The 26155-nt window shown below is 41.5% G+C and overlaps 2 protein-coding genes across 2 annotated transcripts; both read left to right on the top strand.

Moving 5' to 3' along the window:
- The first annotated feature begins 445 nt into the window (after positions 1-445).
- Positions 446-10310, top strand: LOC131132303 (oxygen-regulated protein 1). The gene is made up of 4 exons (XM_058077820.1): positions 446-877; positions 2005-2682; positions 2793-2946; positions 4818-10310. Exons 2-4 carry the CDS (start codon positions 2014-2016, stop codon positions 9230-9232), a joined length of 5238 nt encoding a protein of 1745 aa, XP_057933803.1. The 5' UTR covers positions 446-877; positions 2005-2013; the 3' UTR covers positions 9233-10310.
- A 4356-nt stretch (positions 10311-14666) lies between these two features.
- On the top strand, positions 14667-25147 carry LOC131132311 (vimentin A2-like). The gene is made up of 9 exons (XM_058077831.1): positions 14667-15253; positions 16902-16962; positions 18487-18582; positions 18720-18887; positions 21352-21477; positions 21563-21783; positions 23638-23681; positions 23750-23835; positions 23915-25147. The coding sequence occupies exons 1-9, from the start codon at positions 14715-14717 to the stop codon at positions 23954-23956; spliced, it is 1383 nt and encodes a 460-aa protein (XP_057933814.1). The 5' UTR covers positions 14667-14714; the 3' UTR covers positions 23957-25147.
- Positions 25148-26155: the final 1008 nt, after the last annotated feature.

Genomic DNA, 26155 nt, shown 5'->3' with positions numbered 1-26155 from the left:
TCATCATTATTCTTCTTCTGATTATTACTTCTACTACTAGCAGTGGATACTAGCCGTATTAGCCTGCTTTTGCCCTATTATATGAAATTTGTCAGAGATTTTTAAAATAAAAAAAATCAATAAAATTTTTTTAAAAATCAATAAAAAATAGGAAATTATTTAGGGGGGCTTAAGAACATTTTAGGGGGACTGAAGACCCCCTACAATAGGCTGAATGGCGCCACTGGTAGTGTCCACTATTTTGATGTAAAAAAAAAATACTGAGATATTGCCCTAAAATGTTGGTACAAAACCTCAGTGCAAACTGTAGCAAGCCTCCCTCACCTGATTTGAGACCACACTACCTTATTCTGACTCAAGCAACTGCGCAAAATCTTTCAACTAATCCCAATTAGGCTGAGACGTCCCTAATCTGTTTATGCAGGTTACTTAGCGAATACCAACAGTCCCAGTCAACTGTACATGGGAGTGGATTCATTCCTGATATTGTTTGAACCGAGGATATCACTTACTTTCATTCTGATTGAATCACTTCCTCACTTCCTTTAGTGAGCTTTACTTTCTCTTTTCAATGGAAAAGAGGAGGCCAATGAGGTAGAGATGTACTTTATACCATTAGCAGAGTTAGCCTCCCGTTCCTGCAATACAACAACAATACATTTGTAGTACAGCATATGCAGTATGTTGTATATTTTTTTTAATCGTTTTTTTACACTGGCCTTACTTTGGAATACCGAGCAAGGATTAAGCAAATTGGCCAACGTGCTGAATGGCCTAAAATAGCCTGGGATGCTGCTGAGAGGCTTTAGCTTTAGCTTGGACAATGACAGAACAAACGGGGGGCTCTTTCTGAATCGGCTGCAATGTGAGAAATAAGGTAAGATAACAAAGATTTCCTACACTTCCTCCCCAAGACTGCTTTAGTTTAGCCGCCCTTCTTTCTGTCAGTCACGGTAATTTACTTTGGTTGAAAAATTACTGTGTTTTCAGATAAAAAGGGATACAATTAAAAACAATTAGCGCCTAACTTTCACTAAAGTCTAATCACCTCATGGTGAATTTGGGTATGTAATCTATTTTGGCAGTCAAATCATTCAAGTCATGAATTTATTCCGCAGAGAATATATTTCATACTTTTGATTTTCTACTTTTGCATGTGCTATAATAATAATGACATACACAACATAAAAATATATAAATATATAAACAGGCTGCACGGTGGTCGAGTGGTTAGCGTGCAGACCTCACAGCTAGGAGACCCGGGTTCAATTCCACCCTCGGCGATCTCTGTGTGGAGTTTGCATGTTCTCCCCGTGCATGCGTGGGTTTTCTCCAGGTATTCCAGTTTCCTCCCACATTCCAAAAAAAAACACGCTAGGTTAATTGGCCACTCCAAATTGTCCATAGGTATGAATGTGAGTGTGAATGGTTGTTTGTCTATATGTGCCCTGTGATTGGCTGGCCACCAGTCCAGGGTGTACCCCGCCTCTCGCCCGAAGACAGTTGGGATAGGCTCCAGCACCCCCGCGACCCTCGTGAGGAAAAGCGGTAGAAAATGAATTAATGAATAAAGACTAAAACAGGGTGGATGAGTGGTTAGCGCGCAGGCCTCACAGCTAGGACACCCAAGTTCGATTCCACCCTCGGTCATCTCTGTGTGGAGTTTGCGTGTTCTCCCCGTGCATGCGTAGGTTTTTTTCGGGTACTCCGGTTTCCTCCCACCTTCCAAAAACATGCTAGGTTAATTAGCGACTCCAAATTGTCCATAGGTATGAATGTGAGTGTGAATGGTTGTTTGTCTATATGTGCCCTGTGATTGGCTGGCCACCAGTCCAGGGTGTACCCCGCCACACAGAGATGGCCAAGGGTGGAATTGAACCCGGGTCTCCTAGCTGTGAGGTCTGCACGCTAACCACACACCACCGTGCAGCCCCAGTATTCAACATTTTTGAACAATTTTGCATGCAATATAAATGTCATTGATGTTGTTTGTCGTCTCCATAGTCCCTCAACATGAGCAACACACCCACTCAGGAGAAGACCCTCCAGGGGATTCCCTCAGCCAGCGTGCACACGTTACCCCAATCAGTTCAGCCCACGTCGGACCCCTCAGTGCCTAAACGGTTGTGTTTCTACAAAAGCGGTGATCATACATTCAGTGGGCATCGCATGGTCATCAACACCCGCACCTTCAAAACCTTTGACGCTCTCCTGGACGCCCTTTCCAAAAAAGTGCCTCTGCCCTTCGGAGTTCGTACCATCACTACACCTCGAGGGACGCACCTTGTGAAAGGATTGGATGACTTCCAGGACGGGGGGTCCTATCTGTGTTCTGACCGGAGGCGGGTCAAGCCGCTCAACCTGAAGGAAGTGAATCGACGGCAGGTACCCTGGAACACCCCGAGAGCCTTCAGCGGTGGTCGACCGCGGCGGCAGCAGCGGCTTCAATTTGGCTTCTTCGGAAGAGGGGATGAAACCAACAACAGGCCAGCAAGAACGACGGAGCGGGTGGCTGTAAGAACGCCGAAGAGGCTGGTGGTCATCAAGAACAAGGATCCCACAATTAGACGTACGATTGTTCTGCAGAAACGAACGGCGCCGACTTTCGACGCTTTGCTGGACTACCTCTCCCAGATTTTGCAGTTTCCGGTGCTGAAATTATACTCTGTCGACGGCAGACGAGTGAGTATAGTTTTATATTTTACTTCATTTCTGTAATAACGTTGAGTGATGGTCGCTTGTGAGTTTCTTAAGTAATCCCAAGAAGCATTTTTGGCTTCCTTTTCTTCCAGATTAGAGGTCTAGCGGCGCTAATCTTGTGCTCTGGATTCATTGTGGCGGCAGGAAATGAGTCATTCAGACTAGGAAACCACAGCTTTCATAGAACAAGCCAAATGGTTCAGGCCATGTTTATGGAAGCAACATCTACGCTACAGCCTCAAACTTGTAAGTATTGCGTTTGAGTCGGTCATGTAAGTCGTAATCACATTCAAAGGAGTGATTAATAATAATAATAATACATTTTATTTGTATAGCGCTTTTCAAAATACTCAAAGACACTTTACAGAAGAATGGAATAGAATAAAAGCAAGTAAACAGAGTAAAAGATACATTAAAATACAACATTCATTAGTTAATACACAGTTAAAACATGAGTAAAAGCGAGGGGGGGGGCACAGCAGTCAGATATAAAAAGTTAGACATTAAAAACAGATTTAAAAAGGTGGGTTTTTAGTTGTTTTAAGATGAAGATATGCCATTATTCGTCCCTCAGTGGGGAAATTTGTATAAATTTTGTATTTGTATACATTTTTTGAAGGTGGGAAGGTCAGGGCAAGCACGGAGTGAATGGGGCAAAGAGTTCCAGAGGGTGGGGGGCAGCGATGGAGAAGGCTCTGTCTCCCCAGGTTCGGAGCATGGTCTTACAGGGGAGTGCCAGGAGGTTGGAGTCTGAGGAGCGAAGGGGACGCGGGGGGGATTGTGTGGATGGAGGAGGTCAGATCGTGGAGGGCTTTGTAGGTGATGAGAAGAACTTTGAAGTGAATGCGTTGGGGGACTATACATATCTATACATTAACCACGTAACATGTTGTTAGCTAATGATAATGATTCGTATTGGACAAGTACATAAATACCAGGCATCCTAGAGTGAGCAGTAATCTTCTAATTTGTAATTGTGAAAAATATTGACATTTTTTGTTCAAACCACTATTAGTACTATTAGTATGCCCATATACTTTTTGCTTGAAAAAAAAATGTAATCTTGAGCTAGTGACATCCGGTAGCTTTAATATGCATTTGAATTCTGAGGAGGAACTAGAATAGGAATCAGTTAAGCACAGACCTCGACCAAAGCTAAAATATCCCGATTAGATTGAAGTACTCTGGCTTGAATAAGCTTGAACTGCATCACTGGAATTCATACATTATTCAATGAAAATGAAAATTCGAAATAAATAAATATACGTCTATATAAAGATAGGCTCCTTCTTTCAGATCTGTACCAACTTTTTAAGCGGTCTTCTTTGGTCCATGCCCCATAACCAGTCACAATGTGCAATATATATATCACTATATTGACAGTTACTATGGTACCCATTATGTCATTGGATGCTCATTTCACCTCGTACTTCGGTACGGGACAAAAAAAAAACAAAACTATATTATGAAAGCAGGAAGTGAACAAATGTAACAGTTAGTAATAACCAATTAGCTAAAAATGTCATCCAATACTTCTCTACAAGAGAGGAGAAATATGATCTCAGGGAAGAAGTACATTTGAAACACTTCTATGCTAGGACTACGTTATGCTAGCCATAGCATTTCAGTATGTGGAATCAAACTATGGAATGGATTGAGTAAGGACCTCAAACAATGCACAACGATGAGCCAATTCAAGAAACAATACAAGCAGTTGATGTTTGCTAAATACAAGGATGAAGAGTCTTGAACCAGTCATGATGTGCTATATATATCACTATATTGACACTTACTATGGTACACATTATGTCATTGGATGCTCATATCACCTCATACTTCGGTACGAGGTAAATTATTAAAAAAAAACAAAAAAAAACGTAAACTGTATTATGGAAAGCAGGAAGTGAACAAATGTAACAGTTAGTGATTGTAAAAGTACCAGATGGAGGGGTAGGATTTAATAAGCTTTGCTTCTTCCTACTCCTTTTGGACATGTGGAACTGTGAACTGATTATGTGATGCCTTCAATTGTGATCAGTTAACATCAGTACTATCATGGTAATAATCATCTATCTCTTCTCCTTTCCCATCCTTTGTTACCCAAACACCCCCTAAAGACAACAACAAATCACTCTCCACCGAACGAGGCTCCAGGAACTTCTCCTTATCATCTGAGAAATACATCATCAACCAGATAAACAGATCTCGAAATGGAAGCGATAACAGCCATGAGCATCACCGCACCGCCTCCCCCCAATTCAGCACTACATGCTTGGAGGCTAATGAGCACCACGCCTGCATCTTACCTCATGACGATGACATCGAGAAATCCTTCCGAGTGAATCAAGACGGCAGTATGACGGTGGAGATGAAAGTGCGGCTCACCATCAAGGAGGAGGAGATGCTGCACTGGACGACTACAGTCAGCCGTTCCAGCTTTAGGAGAAGGACAGTTCATGCTTCAGTGACCGAGTCAGGCAACATATCACCTGACTTAAACATCTACGTTGCCAAAGAGCCCTCAAACGTACACGAAGATGACGGCAAAGAGGAAAATCAGCCTTCCACAAACGGAGGAGTCGTCTGTTTTAATGACTCAGAGAAATCAAGAACTTCAAGAACATTTTTTCGACGGACTCCTACTCCAGGTCCTTGTACTGTGAAGAAGCAGGCGTCTGTTGACAGTGTGAAGATGCTAACCGAGTCTAACGTCCAAGAGAGGACCCTTGGCCATTATTCTTATACGGAGACGACAACTGGAGAGCACAAAACTGAAGAATACTGCAAGGTAAGACACAGCGTCAACAGCACCCAACCTGTCCCAAAGCCTCGAAAAACTAGGGACAACATCTCTTCCGTTAAATGTACAGAAGTCGCCGAGGTACTCAAGATCGAAAATAACGGGATAGAAGTTAAAGAGACTGTGATGCACGTTTACGAAAGTCAAGGTTGCTATAATAATTACCTTGTAAATGACACGTGTGATTCAGAACCCGATGAACCTTTGCACGGTTCCTCGGCGGTGCCACCAAGCAACCTGTCTACTGCCTCGGGGCCTCCGTCCAGCAATGACATTGACTTTAGCTGGCAGCGACCTACCGCCGACTCCCTGCAAAGACAGACCGAAGAAATGCTGTCGTTGTCATCAGAACCACTGGCAAAAAGTCTTTCTTCGGTGTCTAAGAATGAAACCAAAACCGAAAAGATCCCAACGACTCAGCTACAGAAAAACACAGACACAAAAAAGTCCTCGCAGTCAAGTTTATCTGGGAAAAAGCATAACACTGGTCCAAATACCACACAAGGAAAACTCTCAAAGAAAGGTAAAAAAGAGGAAAACGGTGGGAAAAAGAGTTCGTCGGAAAGTGCTAAAAGTGGCTTAAACAGGAAAGTAGACTTCGCTAATAAACATGAAAAGGAATCAGACTCTTTAGTTAGAACCTCAACAAAGGACAATGGCCACAATGTCAATACCCCGTCTGTAAGACCTGTGATGAAGAAGAACGTCTCGGATCTTTTAAAGCTCCAAAAATCTCTGAGTTCCAAAAAAAAAACCAAATCCACGAATGGAAACAGGATATCATTTTCAGATTTAAACCAAAGGGTTTCCAAGGTTCCTCCCAACCCAACTCCATCAGAAATCCACAAATATGTTGAGAACTGGTTAGAGGAGGTAACTCCAGACCCAGTGACCTACATCGAAACGGTATCAACACAGGACACAGAACAACAGACAACGGTTTTATTTCAGCTCGGTTGTGATTCGGAAACGGAGGAAAAGAATGAAACCCAAACCGATCCCGAAGACTACTGTCTGTCGCATTGTGATGACATCACAAAGTTGTCGTCTTGTCTATCGGTTCCTAATTACCGCGACGGACCAACAATTGAACCGAAACTGCTCGGTGATTCAGTACTAAGTGCCACAGTTGAACCTGTCCACCAGGAACGGAACAACACCGGATCAAATCAGTCAGCTCGGTCGACTGATCCAGCTGACAACGACGATCCGGCTTCCCGACGGGAAGAGGAAAAGATAAAAACAGTTTTGCAGGAACTTTGTTCGACTAACAAATCAATCAGTCCTCTTGAGTTGTCGTCCAACGTGGCTTTATTGTTTGGTTCTTCATGCAAAGCCTTTTTATCGTTTTTATCAGTGACAGCTCTGAGAGACAATCTACACGACGATGACGCCACTGAGGTCATGCTAATTGTAAAATCCCTGCAGGAAATCTCTGTCATCGAGGACCAGAACGAACAACTTGCAAGACTGACTGATTTGCACAGTGGAGCATCTCCGCAGTTAATGAAATGTTGGACAGATTTCCAAACGTGGAGGGAAAAGATGGAGTCTGAATCTCTTGTCGCCAAATTTCCAGAAGCACCACATGCAGTTGGAGATAGAATCGATGTTTTGGGAGTCAATGAGCTAATGAAGGAGATGAATATGCCGTACAACCTCAGAGCAGAGATTTCCTCAGGGATTCTTCAGGGAATTATTTTACCTCTTGAACAGCAGCGTACTGAATTAAACCACTCAGGTGCGGAGAAGTTTTTGCAGGACTGTCAACCTGAATCCAAGCAGTGGTTTGATAAAGCTTGCAATGACGGGGACGCTGGGGAGATGGCACCTCATCTTGGTCCTCAGTCTGAGGACCAAATAGTTAAGGAAGGTCACAACTCAGAAGAATCAGAAGTCTTGCGGGTAGAAACAGATGAGTTCTCAGTCGACGAGAAAAATGCGGTAGCGACAAATCGAGACGAAGTCTACATGGAGCAGGGTGAGAAGGTGATGGTTGAAGACAAGAAAGCTCACAATGGAGGGGAGCCTAAACTGAAAGAAACTGAAGAGGACACAGAAGAGGAAGCAGTGAGAGAAGATGAGAACGGACAAAACGAAAGTGAAGCAGACACAGATCAGGAAGAAGAATCAGGTGATCCAGAGGATGGAACAACAGATGAGGAAGCAGGAGAACGCCGTGTTGAGACAGACGAGAGTCGTGGTGAACTGGAGAACGAGGGGCAAGATATGGTGGCAGAAGATGAGGACAATAGAGTGGAAAAAAACGATGAAGGCATCGTGATGGTCGAAGATGTCAACGACAAGATGGAGCGTGAAGAAAACATGGAAGACTCGGAAGACACCGACGTCATTCGGGAGGACACCAACAAGATGCGGACTTGTGGACCTTTAACGGGCGACAAAGACGAAGGAGGAAAGCCTACAGAACTGGAGAGAACAAACAATGATGATGGAGCTAATGATTTCTACGATGGACGTTGTGAAGAACCTAACAAAGAACAAGAAGTCTATGATAAAACAATATGTAAAAGTCCACAGACGAAATCCAGTGAAGAAGACCGACCTGAAAGCATGGAAATCGAACACAGCAAGGAATCACCTCTGAAATATTTATCTGAAGAACATCATGAGGAGGACACAACCACTGAAAATGAAGCAGGACCGCAAAACCAGCGAAGAAGCAACAGCTTGAGTCACCCGGTGGAAATATCTCAAGAACTTCTGGACTTTGTAAACTCTGCACTACAGTCTTCCTCGCTCATATTTACGTACGACGATCGCGGAAACATTCGAATCGAGTCAGATCGTGTTCAAATCCCAGAAACAAAGCAAAGTCAAGTTCTCCAGAACCAAAGTGATTGTACCTACGGTTCAAAACGCCTTCCGAGTCCAATGACGTCTGATTTGTCTGACTACAGACCAGAAAGTTTGGAAAGTGGTGGATACCAAAGTCAGGACTCTGTAGATATCATTTCGGAGAACAGTGAGGAAGAGAATCCGAAGCAAAACCTGAAACTATCTGGTCCAAAAAAAAAATGGAGTTTATCTTCTAGTGACTCCCTCACCAAAGCCTCAATGGAGGTTCTTTCTTATTGCAGCAAAGCAAGCTCATTAAAGGCTGATAAAGGTCTGGAGACTGAGGAAAAACCGAACCGGCACCCCGATGACGGGGTTTTGATCGACCGAGGTCGATGGCTACTCAAGGAAAACCACCTCATAAGGAATTCTCCTCCGGTTTCTGAGGGTATGTATGCGGATTTGGGCAGCAGTTCGAGTCACGACTCCTCAAATGAAGACTCTTTGACTCACCTTGTAAACCAGCACAGTCCCTTCACGGCGATATCTTCATCAGAACTGGAGGAACTGGCCAAACCTCAACCTCCGAAGTGCAGCTACTTCACAATGCCCCACGGAAGTGATTCAGACCCTTTCTCGGAGGACGCCACGAACAAAGACGGCGGCAGCACGAAAGGGAAAAACTTCAGGGTTTCGCCGACTGTCGACACCTCCAAAACGTGGGCAAATAGAAACGGCAGCGTTTCTTCGTTTGCGTCGGTGGAGTTTCGAGTACCAGGTCGAAAAGTGCACCCCGAGGTTGGGGCGTCCGCCTCTTCCTCAACTGGGGCTGAAGCAAGAGTGACATCTGGTGGTAGGGGGGCAGTGCTGCAGTCACAAGACTCCTCGGATGCAATGCATTTGAGATGCGGACAGTACTGTCCAATTCTATGATTAAAATTAGTCTTACTTGTGATTAATTCGGGTTTAATAACACATTTGAAAGAATTTGTTGATATTTTTTGACACATTCTGCCAAAAATTGTCACAGTTATTCCATTGTACTGCCTTGTTTTGTTTTTTTTTTAACAGTGATGCTTAAATGTTTGTTTGATACACAACTTTTACCCATTTTAAATTATATTTTATTATGAAAAATGATAAACTAAGGAGTGATTAATTCTGTATGAATATGTCAATGAGTCATTCATTCATTTTCTACTGCTTTTCCTCACAAGAGTTGCAGGGGTGCTGGAGCCTATCCCAGCTGTCTTCGGGCAAGAGGCGGGGTACACCCTGGACTGGTGGCCAGCCAATCACAGGGCACATATAGACAAACAACCATTCACACTCACATTCATACCTATGGACAATTTGGAGTCGCTAATTAACCTAGCATGTTTTTGGAATGTGGGAGGAAACCGGAGTACCCGGAGAAAACCCACGCATGCACGGGGAGAACATACAAACTCCACACAGAGATGGCCGAGGGTGGAATTGAACCCTGGTCTCCTAGCTGTGAGGTCTGCGTGCTAACCACTTGACAACCGCGCAGCCCCCAAACAACAATATTAGATATAATACCGCATGCACGGGGAGAACATGCAAACTCCACACAAAGATGTTGGAATCCAGAGGGTGGAATTGAACTCTGGTCTCCTAGATGTGAGGTCTGCGCGCTAACCACTCCTTCGCCGTGCAGCCCGAGCTCTTACTGTATATTTATTTATTTCCCATTTTCATTTTCATTGAATAATGATGCAATTCAAGCTTATGCCAGAGTACTTCAATCTAATTGGGGTATTTTAGCCTTGGGGGAGGTCTTGGGGGAGGGAACTCAAATGCACATTAAAGCTATCGGATGTCACTCCTACGCGCTAACCACTCAACCGCCGTGTCGCCGTCAATGAGTCAATAAAACATTTTTCTTATTTATATTTAAATATAAAACATTTATATTTATTCTTATAAGAACACTGTCTCGGGTTCAATTCCACCTTCGGCCATCTCTTTGTGGAGTTTGCATGTTCTCCCCGTGCATGCGTGGGTTTTCTCCGGGTACTCCGGTTTCCTCCCACATTCCAAAAACATGCTAGGTTAATTAGCGACTCCAAATTGTCCATAGGTATGAATGTGAGTGTGAATGGTTGTTTGTCTATATGTGCCCTGTGATTGGCTGGCCACCAGTCCAGGGTGTACCCCGCCTCTCGCTTGAAGACAGCTGGGATAGGCTCCAGCAACCCTGCGACCCTCGTAAGAAAATGAATGAATGAATGAAGAACACTGTCTCTTTCGCACCTTGGGTTACAAATATGATAGAATGCTAAGTGTTCAGACTGCTGCTGCCTTCAGCAACATCAGGACTTATGACTATCATAAGATTGTGCAACAGCATAACATGTGACTTCCAAACTTGCGTACAACTTGATTCCAGTCTGCTGTCAATAAATGGACTTTATGGAAAAGCAATGTCAATTATTTGAACTGTCTTCCTCCATGATGTGTTCAGTTCCCTCGGCCCCTGCAGAGGCTATATTGAGAAGGGTGTCAGCTGCAGCTGCCATTGAGTCAAGGTGATGCTCCCAGATGCTGTTAGCCTTATGGAATTGACACTTGATGTGATGCTAAGTGACACATTGGCTTTTATTCATTCAGTAATTTTCTACCGCTTATCCTCACGAGGGTCGCGGGGGTGCTGGAGCTCGCCCAAAAACAGCCTATCCCAGCTGTCTTTGGGCGAGAGGCAGGGAACACCCTACACACCTATTTGTATTAACAATTTGCCATGCTAATGTTAATACTGGTAATGGCGCCAAACAAGCAACTCTGGTGGGACTCGAACGCACAACCTTTGAATAACTTCTCCTATGTTATTTACTAGAAGTCCAACACGCTATCCATTGCGCCACAGAGCCTGTTATTGCTTGTTACTATCCAGCCATCCGTTTTCTATGCCGCTTATCCTCACAAGGGTCACTGGGGTATGCGGGAGCCTATCCCAGCTGTCTTCGGGCGAGAGGCGGGGTACACCCTGGACTGGTGGCCAGCCAATCACAGGGCACATATAGACAAACACACTCACATTCATACCTATGGACAATTTGGAGTCGCTAATTAACCTAGCATGTTTTTTTTGGAATGTGGGAGGAAACCGGAGTACCCGGAGAAAACCCACGCATGCACGGGGAGAACATGCAAACTCCACGCAGAGATGGCCGAGGGTGGACTTGAACCCTGGTCTCCTAGCTGTGAGGTCTGCACGCATTACTAAATCTACCTACAGCAGTTCTGCACTGACTTTGTGCTAATGCTAAGCCTGGGAATGGGAACTTCCAGGGGGGAAAAAAGTGTGACATGGTCACGCTACGCTTCCTTCAACCAATCAACCGCACCCACTCACCCACATTCATAAAGAAATCGAAAGTGGGGTGGTTATAAACTGACCGTTTTGGACTCCTTCCAAGGCTTTGGTTTGTCACTATGGTGATTTTGAGAAAAGCCCCTGCAGTCTCATTCTTCTATTATTAGGGGCAGAATGGCCATTCCTCAAAATCAGGACGCTCTTTTTAAACCTGTAAACTTTTACAAGACACCAGCATTGAACACATTAGAGATAGGCTAGTATTACTTATTAAATTTAATTAAATTAAATCCCTCTGACTTCCAACATGACACTTTTAGATTTGCTTGATTTGGCTGTGCTGAACATGGCAGCCCCTCTCACTCTGTTAGCTCTGTTGAATAATGTTGGGGACGATTGCCATGACGACCTGGTTGAGGGAGTTGTTGGGGGGGGGGGGGGGTGATTCGAAATCATGGGAGATGAAGACAAAGAGGGGCTTTTTGCTGGGCCTGGTGTTTGCGGTTTTGAAGTAAGGACAGTAAGGACTGATAGGCAGCTTGCCTAGAAGGCGCTTCCTGCTTTGAGCACGTAAACTATAATAATAATAATAATACATTTTATTTGTATCGCGCTTTTCAAAATACCCAAAGACAGAGTAAAAGATACGTTAAAATACAACATTTATTCGTTAATACACAGTTAAAACATGAGTAAAACGTCCCCATAACCAGTCATGATGTGCTATATATATCACTATATTGACAGTTACTCTGGTACCCATTATGTCATTGGATGCTCATATCACCTCGTACTTCGGTACGTGACAAAACAAAACAAAAAAAACAAAAAACAAAAAAAAACTATATTATGAAAGCAGGAAGTGAACAAATGTAACTAAAAAAAACAACAAAAAAACAAAAAACTATATTATGAAAGCAGGAAGTGAACAAATGTAACTAAAAAAACAACAAAAAACTATATTATGAAAGCAGGAAGTGAACAAATGTAACAGTTAGTGATAGTAAAAGTACCAGATGGAGGGGTAGGATTTAATAAGCTCTGCTTCTTCCTACTCCTTTTGGACATGTGGAACTGTGAACTGATTATGGGATGCACTCAATTGTAATCTGATACATGTTCAAATGAAATTAAACCATTACCATTACCATTACCATTACCATTACCATTTCTCCATGGATGGAATTCAGTATTTAAAAAAAAAAATCAAAAGTACAATTTCAAATCCAGTCAACAACTTAGTCATTTATAAGAGATGGTGATTATTGGGTGATTATATAATAACAGTCTGCAAAATGAAATCAAACTTTGGTTCACTTGGTTTTATGTAAGGCCTCTAACACACACACACACACACACACACACACACACACACATCAGTCAAAACAACTACCTCCATACCAGAGGTCACCAATGATGCATTCTCCTCGCATGGAATGAAAACAATTTGTCCCAAACGGTGACACGTCCAAAGCAGGGTTGGCCAACAAACAATAACTAGCGCCTACTGTCTGCATTCTGTTGCCGTTGTTAGCTGACAAGTCAGCAATACACAATCCCTGCCTGCGTCTGCAAGCCAATACTGGCAGGGCCGCCCCATAAAGGGGCCTGGGAGCAGGAATTTTTGCACCCCCCCCACATATCCCTCCCTTCTGCCTCTAAGGGGTTGATCATGTGAATGCCCATTGTCAGTTTGTGTAAAGGGGTCCTACTGTTTACTCACACCACAAAGGGATGGATGAGCGTCATACATGATTATATTATATAATATATTAAATACACGTACAAGTACTCGTTTAATCTGCAGAATAAACTAATAAATTAATTTGAAATTGCTTTGAACCAACAAACAATATTGCATTGCACGAATCAGCTTTTCCTCGTCACTCAAAGCTTATTTTAAGTAATGCTTACTGAATAATTGTATTTAAATAAAAAAGAATACAATATACAAAATACAAACTTTATAACAATAATAAAGTTTTTAAATTCATAACTCAAAAAAATATGTTAAGTCAACTGACTTATTCATTTTATTCAAAGTAGTTTAATTTGTTGTCGACTTAATTATAATAACAATGCACACAGCTTTTTAAGTAGCAGTAACTTAATATATATATATATATATATATATATATATATATATATATATATATATATATATATATATATATATATATATATATATATATATATATATATTTATTTATTTTTTTGCTAAATAAAATAAATAAATAAAATTTGACATGCTAAATTAAGTTCATGTAATAGCCAACATTATTATTTGAACATAACTTAAAAAATAAAGTTAGCAACTTAGAAAGTTTATCTAAATCAATTAATTACATTTTTTACATTGCATTTATGTATTAAATCAAGTGGTGTCAACAGATACTCTGAATTACTTTTTAGAGTGTGTATAGAATCTTTTGTATATTCTTGTTTACAGTTTTCCGGTTGACAACAATTCATTCCAGAACACAAATTTTCCCAAATGCATCTCATTTGGAATATTCTTTGTTGTGACAAAAGTGCTAAATATTGTTCATAGTAGTAGGAAGATACTTTGATATGAAGCTTAGAATGTGAGTCTGCTGGGGGGAAAAGCTAAAGAAAAAGCAAAACACATGCACAATGTTGATCTTTTGATTTAGATGAACATTTCTGGCCAAAATTAAAATGATATAAATTGTTGAAAGTGAAAGTGTGACTTTAGACACTGTATTGTCATTTAGACAAAAAATTAAAAGTGATAAAAATTATCACAAAAAAATGATAAAAATGTTAGTGTTCTCGGTATAAAGTCGAACATTTTTTAAAAAAATAAACACAAATTATATAAAAAAAAATTAAACACAAATTTAAAAAAATACCAAAAAAAACCCAGCAGGTTGACTTCAATGCACTGAGACCCACGTGATGACGCAAGTGGGCGGGACTAATATGCGATTGGCCTCTTCTGATTCGGCTGAAATCTCCGCTACCTCATTTGCATAAGGGGGAGACTATAAATACGAAGGCGAAGCCCAGACGGGACGAAAAACCGGGCGGGACGTCCAAGACTAGAGCCGAAGCATGTCTTCTTTTAGACCAGCAGCGCCCCATTCCTCCTACAGGAAGATGTTCGCCGCGGAGAGAGCGGGCGTCAGACCCAGCTACACCAGCCGCCAGTACTCCAGTCCCATCCGCACCACCCGGGTGTCTTACGGGCTCTCCTCGGCTCCCCCCAGCACCATCTACGCCGCCAAGACCCAGCGTCTCCGGAGCAGCGCCGCCATGCCCAGGCTGACCTCCGAGCACCTGGACTTCACGCTGTCTGACGCGATTAACAGCGAGTTCATCACCAACCGCACCAACGAAAAGGCCCAGATGCAGTCCCTCAACGACCGCTTCGCCAGCTACATCGAGAAGGTTCGATTCCTGGAGCAGCAGAACAAGATCCTGCTGGCCGAGCTGGAGCAGCTACGCGGCAAGGGCACATCCAGAGTGGGGGACCTGTACGAGGACGAGATGCGGGAGCTTCGGCGCCAGGTGGATCAGTTGACCAACGAAAAGGCCCGAGTGGAGGTGCACCGGGACAACCTGGCCGACGACATCGATCGACTCAGAGACAAGTAGGCGTGCCCGCTTTCTCTTACTTCTTCTAAGTGGTCTCTTTATTAGGTACACCATGTCCATTCATTTATCATTGTGCTTGTGGAACATAATTCAGAGCAGGTACTACAATACTTAGTTCAGTTCTATACCACTACAAACTATACAACAGCAGTAATTAACATATCACAAGTGGTACTAACTATCACATTGGGGCCGTAATACTTGTAATAATAATAATAATACATTTTATTTGTATAGCGCTTTTCAAAATACTCAAAGAATGAAGTTGAATAAAGCAAGTAAACAGAATAGAAGACACACCAGAATACAACATTCATTGGTTAATAGTACTAGTAATAATAATAATACATAATACTACAGACTGTGTACATATATTTATACTGTTATTCTGTATATTTTGTATTTTTCATTCTTTTTTAATAGATGTGTCTGCACCTACTATACCAAAACAAATTCCTAGCAAGTAATGTGTTTGATCATACCCTTTTCTGATTCTGATTCGACTAGTAATACTACTTCTAATAATGTAGTAATACTTGTGCCGGGTTAAACATTTTCCTGCATGCTTGTAATCATTTCTCAACTTTAGTTTCATTACTTTTGGAGTTTATATATTTGTTGTCAAATCAGTAATTGTTGAGACATGTGGGAGTGGTAGGATTAAATAATGTGATGAGTTCATGCAATGCATTCTTCCATAGAGCAGGGGTCTCAAACTCAATTTACCTGGGGGCCACTGGAGCTAGGGTCTGGGTGAGGCTGGGCTGCATCAGGTTTTCCAAAAAAAAAACATTTTTTCCAAAAAAAAACCCCCCTTTTTTAAAAAAAACAAAACATTTTTTTTCGAAAAAAACCCAGCATTTATTAAAAACAGAAAAATAAACAAACTTTTTCAGTGCTTTGGTTCTGATTTTCTACAATAAAAGCTCTGATAAAACATTCCACTGTTCTCAAATATCTTTTTTTTAATTTTTCTGCACAAAATAAGATGAAAAATAAATAAACAAATCAAGAATAAAGAAATCAGTAATAAATCAATCAGTAATAAATAAATATAATAATAATAATAAAACGGCAAATAATAAAAACTTAAGAAACCACATATAGTTGGTGGGTAGACAAATTATTTTTTTCAGATTAAAATGAACAAAGCAGCATTATTAGAGCCCTGTAGACATGACAAAACACGACTATAGTCACATTTGTACTCTTTTTATTTACAACATATTGCGCAACTGCAGTGTCTTGAGACACATGCTAACTCGCAAACTAGAGAGCTAGCGACCTAAACGGTAGCCTTCAAGTTATTTCCTTTAAACTTAAATAGCCAAAAACTTACCACTTCCACACGGATAGGGAGGATAACTATTAACAGTTATTTAACCTTTAACATGAACATTAATCAAACGTAATATTTTTTTTTCTGGGTACATGATACCATACAGCATCCATAACAAACTTGAGCAGGCCGCACTAACATTAAACTTTCATATCAAGGCGGGGGCCGCGTGTTTGAGACCCCTGACAGAGAGATCTGTGTTCCACACAGGTTCCATTCTCTTTCACCTCATTTGATTTTGTACCTTTACAATTGTATTGAAGAAGCCTGTTAAAATATAATAAATATATTCCCTGTCATGGCAGGTTACAGGATGAGATATCCCAGCGGGAGGAGGCGGAGGCAAACATGCAGAGCTTCCGACAGGTATGATCCACCTCAGTCAAGAGAAAGGGATGCTGACTGGGAGACAGACCTAAATGACTGTCTCCTTTCTCCCGTGGCTGCACAGGAATGTGCCCATGTGGTGGGCACAACAGCAGATTCTCCAAAGTAGATGATCCAAAGTAGGTACAGAGATCAGGTCCCGGGGTTGGGAAAGACAGGCTTGGCTGGTTGCTTTGATGTTAAATGAGGCCTACAACGACAGGAGATCTTTTTAAGTCTGGCTGGTCACAGAGAATAAGCTGGGCATGAACAGTGTGGGGCTGATGTGGTTATCAGAGCGAGAGGACAAGTCTGGTTCTGGCATGGTCAGTCGTTACTTATCAGGATTAATGTCAGACGCCGGACACGTCATGCATAATAGCCACAACATGAATTGTCATATAATAAGTGTTTATGTATTGATGCTGTCTAAGGAAGAAGTCAGCTATAAGTGTTTGGTACGTGAATGTCAGGAAGGAAGCCGATGTGACGTGCCGCCAACAATGAGGTGTTCGCTGCCCGCACGCTCACTTGTCACTCAGTCAGGCAGACAGTGACCCTCCGAACCGCCGGCCAGTTTGGTGAATAGTGCGCTTTGTTAGTCGGATTAGAGCCGGGGCTAAGCTGCTTCATTTGCTGATACCTCATAGACCGGGTCTGCCAACATGCGGACAATGCACCGCAGTGTGGCGTCATCTCAGAACAACGCAGAAAGGAACCACTGGTGATTGGAACAAGACAATGCGGTGTTTTTATGCTCAGGTGAGCCACTTAATGCTGCTAAATTGAGACAGGCATGGCAACACTCAAAGAGAGCACTCACATGGACTACAATGTGGCTTTTGGGTAGGTTCAGGTGAAGACGGATTCTGCAAGAATGCAGAAACTAATTGGATTTGGAATTGGAACATTTTCTGTCAATTCTCAGTGAAAATTGATTCATTTTGCTGAATACGCTTTAATAATAATAATAATACATTTTATTTGTATAGCGCAGGGTTCTCATTTGACCGCGGGCCAAATGTGGACCGCAGGACGCTAGTTTAGGCCCCCCCGCCTTGATATGAAAGTTTAATGTTAGTGTGGGCGGCACGGCGGACTAGTGGTTAGCGCGCAGACCTCACAGCTAGGAAACCAGGGTTCAATTCCACCCTCGGCCATCTCTGTGTGGAGTTTGCATGTACTCCCCGTGCATGCGTGGGTTTTCTCCGGGTACTCCGGTTTCCTCCCACATTCCAAAAACATGCTAGGTTAATTGGCAACTCCAAAATGTGCCCTGTGATTGGCTGGCCACCAGTCCAGGGTGTACCCCGCCTCTCACTCGAAGACAGCTGGGATAGGCTCCAGCATACTTGCGACCCTAATGAGGCTAACCTGTATAGAAAATGAATGGATGGAATCCCCATCTGTCTGTGTATGCCTTTTCAATGTGTGTACATAATAGTAGTTGTGTGTTAGCATGTGTGATAGCATTTTTCCCCCCTGTTGATGTTCCATTCGCTAAGAGTGGCTGTCATGGTACAGGATGTGGACAATGCTGCCCTCAACAGACTGGACCTGGAGAGGAAGGTGGAGTCTCTCCAGGAGGAAATCAACTTCCTGAAGAAGCTACATGATGAGGTAAGCTTCTTTTTTTGTGGCTAAAGCTACCGGACAAATACTGACTACTGTGTTGGCTGACGAATGTGACAGGAACAAATTCTAAACGGAATTCAATGAGACAAACATGTGCACATACCGCGCCGCTTGTGTTGTAGGAAATGCTGGAACTGCACAACCAGATTCACATGCAGCAGCACGTTCAAGTGGACATGGCGGACGTGGCCAAGCCTGACCTGACAGCAGCTCTGAGGGACGTCCGTCTGCAGTACGAGAACCTGGCCTCCAAAAACATCCAAGAGTCTGAGGAATGGTACAAATCCAAGGTGAGGAGATTAATCATGGAATGCACAAGAAAATCAGCCTCATCCTATACGACATTTTTGTTCTTACGTACAAAAAACTCAAATCCTGGGCAGAAATATTAGCCCACTTCCTGATTTTTGTCACATGCAAATGTTAATAACTGGTTGGGCCACCCTTAGCAGCAACAACTGCAATCAAGCATTTGCGATAACTTGCAATGAGTCTCTTACTGCACTGTGGAGGAATTTTGGCCCACTCATCTTTGCAGAATTGTTGTCATTCAGCCACATTGGAGGCTTTTCCAACATGCCACAGGTCAGGACTTTGACTAGGCCACTCCAAAGTCTTCATTTGGTTTTTCTTTAGCCAATCATACGTGGAATTGCTGGTGTGTTTTGGATCATTGTCCTGCTGCAGAACCCAAGTTGGTTTGAACCTGTGTCATGCCTCCGGTTCCTCCTGTTAGTTGCAAGTTCGCTGTACTCCCATGTCACATTCTCGCCTCGCCTGTTTTTTTTTCCCCACCTTTTCTTCTGCTTGCCATTTTTGGATACCTTTGCCTTATTGGACTGATTTCATAGTGTACTGACCCTCACTCACGTGTTCTGCCTTTGGGTCTTCCTTCCCGCGTCCCGTCACAACACTCGAGGTCATGAACAGATGGCCGGACATGCCAGGGAAATGTGTCAGATAATCTTTACCTCTTATATACATTTTTAATTGACTTAATTTGATGATTTGTTGATAGGCAAATTTGGAGCGTTTGGGTGGGAGCAGGAGGGGATAGAAAAGAAGAGAAAAGAAAGCAGACAAGAACAACAGCAACAACAACAATTGCAAAGACAATAACAAAACAACAATATAATAATGTAATATCAACATCCACAGTGATAATACTGAATTAAAACAGTGGTACATATTATAGTAATAATGGAAATACTAACCTTGATAGTGAACAGAAAGACAATAACTGTAATGCACACAATTTTAATAGCTATAATCTTATTGCTGAAATCACCATCACTGTAATAAAACCAACATCAACAGTGAGTTACTATGTGGGGAAGTACTTATGTACTGTGAGTGTGTATTAGGGTCTATTAGGGTGTGTAACGCAGCCTGGATTTGTATTTGTTGAGGTGGGAAAAGTATTTGTATTGTATGTAGTAAAATAAAAAATACCCCGGGGAAAAATAATAATTAAATAATAAATAATAATTAAAAAAATAATTATATATATATGTAATTATATAATTATATATATAACATAATAATAATATTAATTAATTAAGAATAAATTGACCATATTTTTTCATACATTTAAAAAAAATTATAATTGTGAACATGACCCCCCCACCACCACCACTAACTTAAACATACCAAATACCACCCAGAAGTGCATACAATTCTACGCAAGTTCCTAAGCCTTACCTACTTAACCGTTTAAAGCCAATTTGAACATTACACTATCAACAACCTTAACGTTAGCAAGCTAATGCTAACACAGCCAACAGGAGAACGCCCAACCGCAGAAATAAATAGCAACTAAATGCAGCCCAACGGAATCATCTCCCAGTCAAACTCCGCGATTACAGATGGTTGAAAACAGCATATGAAACCCAGTTGAGGTGAAAGGTCGTATGTTTACAAAGCAAAATACGGATGCTAACTAAATTCAGCCTCTTCCGTTGCTGTGTGAAGCTCTGTCCCCGCCCCCCGACTGCTGAACACCAGTCACTCATTGGCTGAACCCGGCATGCTCTGCGGTCTCACCAAGAAACGTACCTTTCTGATATATATAATATATTATATGATATGAATTTTTGAATGTGCGATTAAAGTGCACTCTTCCTGTTTGACCCTCGGCCCCCACCGTAGTTTGATTAAAGCACTGTAACTCTGTCGCCAAAATGGGAAATGGAAAACGAAAAGAGTACTTAGATTGGTAAAGTTAGCTTCAAAGCCCTGGCAGATGACTCTTGTAGCAAGACCGAAGATATTTGTATCTACTGTCGCTGTGTTTGAAGGATTTCCGGATTCCGGATTTGTTCTTGATTTTATTAACCTGTAACGTCTATCTGACAGTCTTTAACAATCCTCAGAGCTTTTTTTTTTTAGCACAGCGAGCACTGTGAAGGTCGTCCAGTGTTGATGACCTTTTGGAAGGCCTTTGTTTTGGGTCACAGTGCAGCTACTAAACCATACAGTATGTAGGAATTGCTTCTATGGAACACCTATAAAAGGATACCAATCCTATTTGTACTGTTTACAGTCCAGGTCAGGCCCAAAGGCTCTAATCAACACTGTAAAACTACATTTCCTTTTGCATGACATTTTCACAGTAAAGTGATATTACATCTGTCATTATGTACATTTTTCATAGTCTGCCCCATTTACTCTCACTCCCCCCAAAGTGACTCATCATTTATTAAAAAACTCATTTCTGCACCCTCCATCTTTTTTTCTATGCGCTGTGACGGCTAGTTTGCTGACCTCACCGAAGCGGCTGCTCGCAATAATGATGCTTTGAGAATGGCCAAGCAGGAGGCGAATGACTACAGACGTCAAGTCCAGGCCCTCACCTGTGAGGTGGATGCTCTCAAAGGAACTGTGAGTGTGCAACTTAATACTTATATGGAAAGGATGGATTTGATATTTGATGCCACTTTTGTGTCATCTTTTTTTTTTATCCCAGAATGAGTCCCTGGAGCGCCAGATGAGAGAGATGGAGGATAACTTCTCCATGGAGACCGGGGGCTATCAGGACACCATTGCCCGCCTGGAGGATGATATTCACAACATGAAGGATGAGATGGCCCGACACCTCCGCGAGTACCAGGACCTCCTCAATGTCAAGATGGCCCTGGATATTGAGATCGCCACCTATCGGAAGCTGCTGGAAGGGGAGGAGAGCAGGTAATCAGTATCTTTGTATTTAGTGTTAGAGCGTTAGAACAATTAATCAATGAATCGATATTACAACTATTTCAGTATTTGATTAATTTTTTCTTAAATTAAAAAAAATAATTCATCTGATTTTAGGCTCTCAAATGTGATTTTTTTGAGTTAAAGCAGAAGAAAACAGCAAAGGATGTTTTTGCCCATTTTCTGATACTATGTTGCAGACCCACAGCTAGGAGACGAGGGTTCAATTCCACCCTCGGCCATCTCTGTGTGGAGTTTGCATGTTCTCCCCGTGCATGCGTGGGTTTTCTCCGGGTACTACGGTTTCCTCCCACATTCCAAAAACATGCTAGGTTAATTGCCGACTCCAAATTGTCCATAGGTATGAATGTGAGTGTGAATGGTTGTTTGTCTATATGTGCCCTGTGATTGGCTGGCCACCAGTCCAGGGTGTACCCCGCCTCTTGCCCGATGACAGCTGGGATCCAATGACATCCATTATGTCATTGGATGGTCATATCACCTCCTACTTCAGTACGAGGTACATTATTGAAAAAAAAAAAAGAAAAAAAAAAAACCTTAAACGGTATTATGGAAAGCAGGAAGTGAACAAATCTAACAGTTAGTGATTGTAAAAGTACCAGATGGAGGGGTAGGATTTAATAATCTTTGCTTCTTCCTACTCCTTTTGGACATGTGGAACTATGAACTGATTATGGGACGCACTCAATTGTAATCTGATGCATGTTCCAATGAAATAAAGCCATTAGCATTACCATCACCATTACTAAATTAATCGAAACAACACTCTTTAGATTAACTTCAATCTCAGTAATTTTTCCAAAGACAACCCCTTCAGGACCGGCCATTTTAGACGATTTTGACAAATCTTTCAAGGCACACTGAATATTGTGTTCTATGGCTATACGTATAAACATAGAACCAAACAAAAGAAATATTAGATTCCCGTCTTTCATTAGAGAAAACAAAGTTTTTTCTACCTTTTTCCATTTTTAATCAATCAGCAGTAGAACATGTGTAGGTTTAAGGAAAATATCAGTTGCAGACTAAAAAAAAAAGAGAAAACTAACTATTATGAAAAGTGCTGAAAAAACTGTAAATATTTGTGAACATTTGAGCACACATCTAACACAGGAATTATCGGCAAAAATATTTATTTATATTTATTAGGGGTGCTCCGATCGATCGACCACAGATCGGGATCAGCTGATATCAGTAGAAAAAGCACGGTATCGATATCGGCTGATACTTGTTTCAGAACGCCAATCCCATCTGCCATTCAGCTCCGCCCTTGCTGCAGCATCCAGAACAAGCATGTCTGCCGAGTGTGGGACTTCCTGTCTTTGTGAGAGTGATAGAAGTTTTTTTTGCCACAAAAATATCGGAGTACCGGAGTGGAGCTTTAAAAAGCTTTAGATTGGTGTGGCGTTTCGGGGGCGAACACTTAGCAGGGTGTGGTGAGTTTTCGAGGCTGGCGATGTGACCATCCGTCCCGACCCGCTGTACTTGGGAATGTGGGGAAAATTTGGGGATGAGTATGTGAGTATGGATTTGGGAGCACTCAGACACTAGTAGCACTTTTAGTGGAGGAGGAACTTTGGTTGTGTGCGGGGCTGTGTTGGAATTCGGATGATATGTGATACGTGACGAGTGTGACGAGTGTGATATCACACTTATATTTGATCAAGTCAAGTCAGGTTTATTTATGTAGCCCGTTCACAAGAAAGACCACAGGTCTTCTGTTTCTGACCGACCCGTGACATATACTCAAATCATGGAATGAAATTAGGCCTTGAAGGAGAAATCACAACACAGAATCTGATTGCTGCTTTCCATTATTTCCAGAATCTCCACCCCTCTGCCAAACTTCTCATCTCTTAACCTGAGAGGTAAGTTGATGTTTACACATTTTGCACCACTGAGAAGTTGATGCCATTGCAACATTTATCTGTTCTAGAAACCATGATTGATTCCAAACCTCACATCGAAACCTCGACGACCAAGAAGGTTCTCATCAAGACCATCGAGACCAGAGACGGTCAGGTAGAAAACCCATAAAGTGATCCAGATTGATCTCAAATGAAACCACTCTAATGTCTTTTCTTTTTTTTTTTTTATTAAGGTGATCAACGAGTCAACCCAGAACCACGATGACATGGAGTAGTGATAAGAATAATAAGGCTCTTGCCAAATGACCAACAAAAACAATCAGAAGATTTTCACTCGCATTCAAACGACAATTCCACAAAAAACAACTTCTCTAAGTGCCTTTTTATGTGATGATTTGGTAAGCTAGCTAGTTAGCTTAGCAGTATATTTTTGGTGTCATTTTGTCTAGACACAGGTGTGATACACAACACAACGACTGTATTGTCAATCATAGTGGTCTACTAAGGAGCATTACAGCCACGGTGTCACGAAAAATAAATCATACTACAACAACAAAGTTTTTAAAACTTGTTTGAGAAAAAAAATGTCTGATTATTCTTATAATTATGTCTAATTTTTTTTCACTTTTTCCCCCTTAGAATAAACTTATTATAACATGTTTTTCTTCACAGTGTGGCCCTAACACTCTTTTGTTGACTTGTACAAATGATTTAATTTGTAGTAAACTGTAGATTCATCATGCACAAATAACCAGCAGCAGTTCTGAATGCTAAATATAATGTCACAATTGCCAATAAGCAGCAATAAACAAGTAAGACTGTGAGCCGGGTTTGATATATGTTGTGTCGTACTGTGATAGAAAACTGTAAAGAAAAGATAGCTCCACACCTGCAAGTGTTTTCACATACAGTAATCTCAGCAAGTATCCTGGATTCAGTGCCTTTATGATTATTAACACATGACGGTTATTATTATTATTTCCCCTGCTGTTTCATATCAAAATGTGTTCAATAACAGTACACCTTCACTTAAAGGGGGACCTATTATGCTCATATTTCTGCCCTTTGTATTGAGTTGTGGACTCTTATAGAGCAGCTACACACAATAACCAGTGCACAACACTTTTTAGTTCTTCCAGAATCTGCACCTAATCCAGCTGTATTTCTTTAGTTTTTGTGCTTCCTGCAAAAACGGTCTGTTTAAATGTATTCTGCCCATGGCCTGCCTCCAGGCACGCCCACCCCGTCGTGATTGGTCACACTTCCAAGTGTTTAGAAGGAATTCCGGTGTTGTGCCGCTAGCTGTGAAACACATGTGTTGGATCCTAGCTTTAGCATGCTATGTCGGACTTCCTATAAGCAGTCAGTATATGAGGAAGTCGAATCTGTCTCATTCCAATGTCTGCCAGGGTTTCCGGATGCCAGCTGATGTGGAATTTCGATGTAAATAAAGGATGGGAGCTGTGGCTAGGGCTAGGCAAGTTTATGTACGTTTCCTGTTAGCAACAGTAAATGGAACTTCTCAACTCACCCAACACCAGGGGGCCGAGGATGGCGGTCCTGTGTCTTGTGAGTGTACGTATATATATATATATATATATATATATATATATATATATATATATATATATATATATATATATATATATATATATATATATATATATATATATTCCACCCTCGGCCATCTCTGTGTGGAGTTTGCATGTTCTCCCCGTGCATGCGTGGGTTTTCTCCGGGTACTCCGGTTTCCTCCCACATTCCAAAAACATGCTAGGTTAATTGGCCACTCCAAATTGTCCATCGGTATGAATGTGAGTGTGAATGGTTGTTTGTCTATATGTGCCCTGTGATTGGCTGGCGACCAGTCCAGGGTGTACCCCGCCTCACGCCCGAAGACAGCTGGGATAGGCTCCAGCACCCCCGCGACCCTCGTGAGGAAAAGCGGTAGAAAATGAATGAATATATATATATATACTATTCTTTAAATTTTGATCAGGAGTGTATGTATGTGTGTGTATATATATGTGAATGTATATATATACGTATGTGTGTGTGTATATATATATATATATATATATATATATACATACACACACATATGTGTATATATATATACACATACACACATATATATATATATATATACATACACATATATATACACACACATACATACACTCCTGATCAAAATGTATGATATTTATTATATATATGTATATATGTATATCTATATATGTATGTATGTATGTATATGTATAGCTATATATATGCATATATATGTGTGTGTGTGTATATATATATATATATATATATATATATATATATATATATACACACACATACACACACATATATATATATATACATACACATGTATATAAATATATTCACCATATATAAACAAGGTGAGAATATGAACAACACAACAAAATCAATAGATATTTGATGAAATATCCATCGAAAGGAACTGA

The sequence above is a fragment of the Doryrhamphus excisus genome, chromosome 1 (assembly GCF_030265055.1).
Source record: "Doryrhamphus excisus isolate RoL2022-K1 chromosome 1, RoL_Dexc_1.0, whole genome shotgun sequence".
NCBI classification, from domain to species: Eukaryota; Metazoa; Chordata; class Actinopteri; order Syngnathiformes; family Syngnathidae; genus Doryrhamphus; species Doryrhamphus excisus.
Note: the sequence above shows the minus strand (reverse complement) of the source record. Positions and strands in the feature narration are given on the sequence as shown.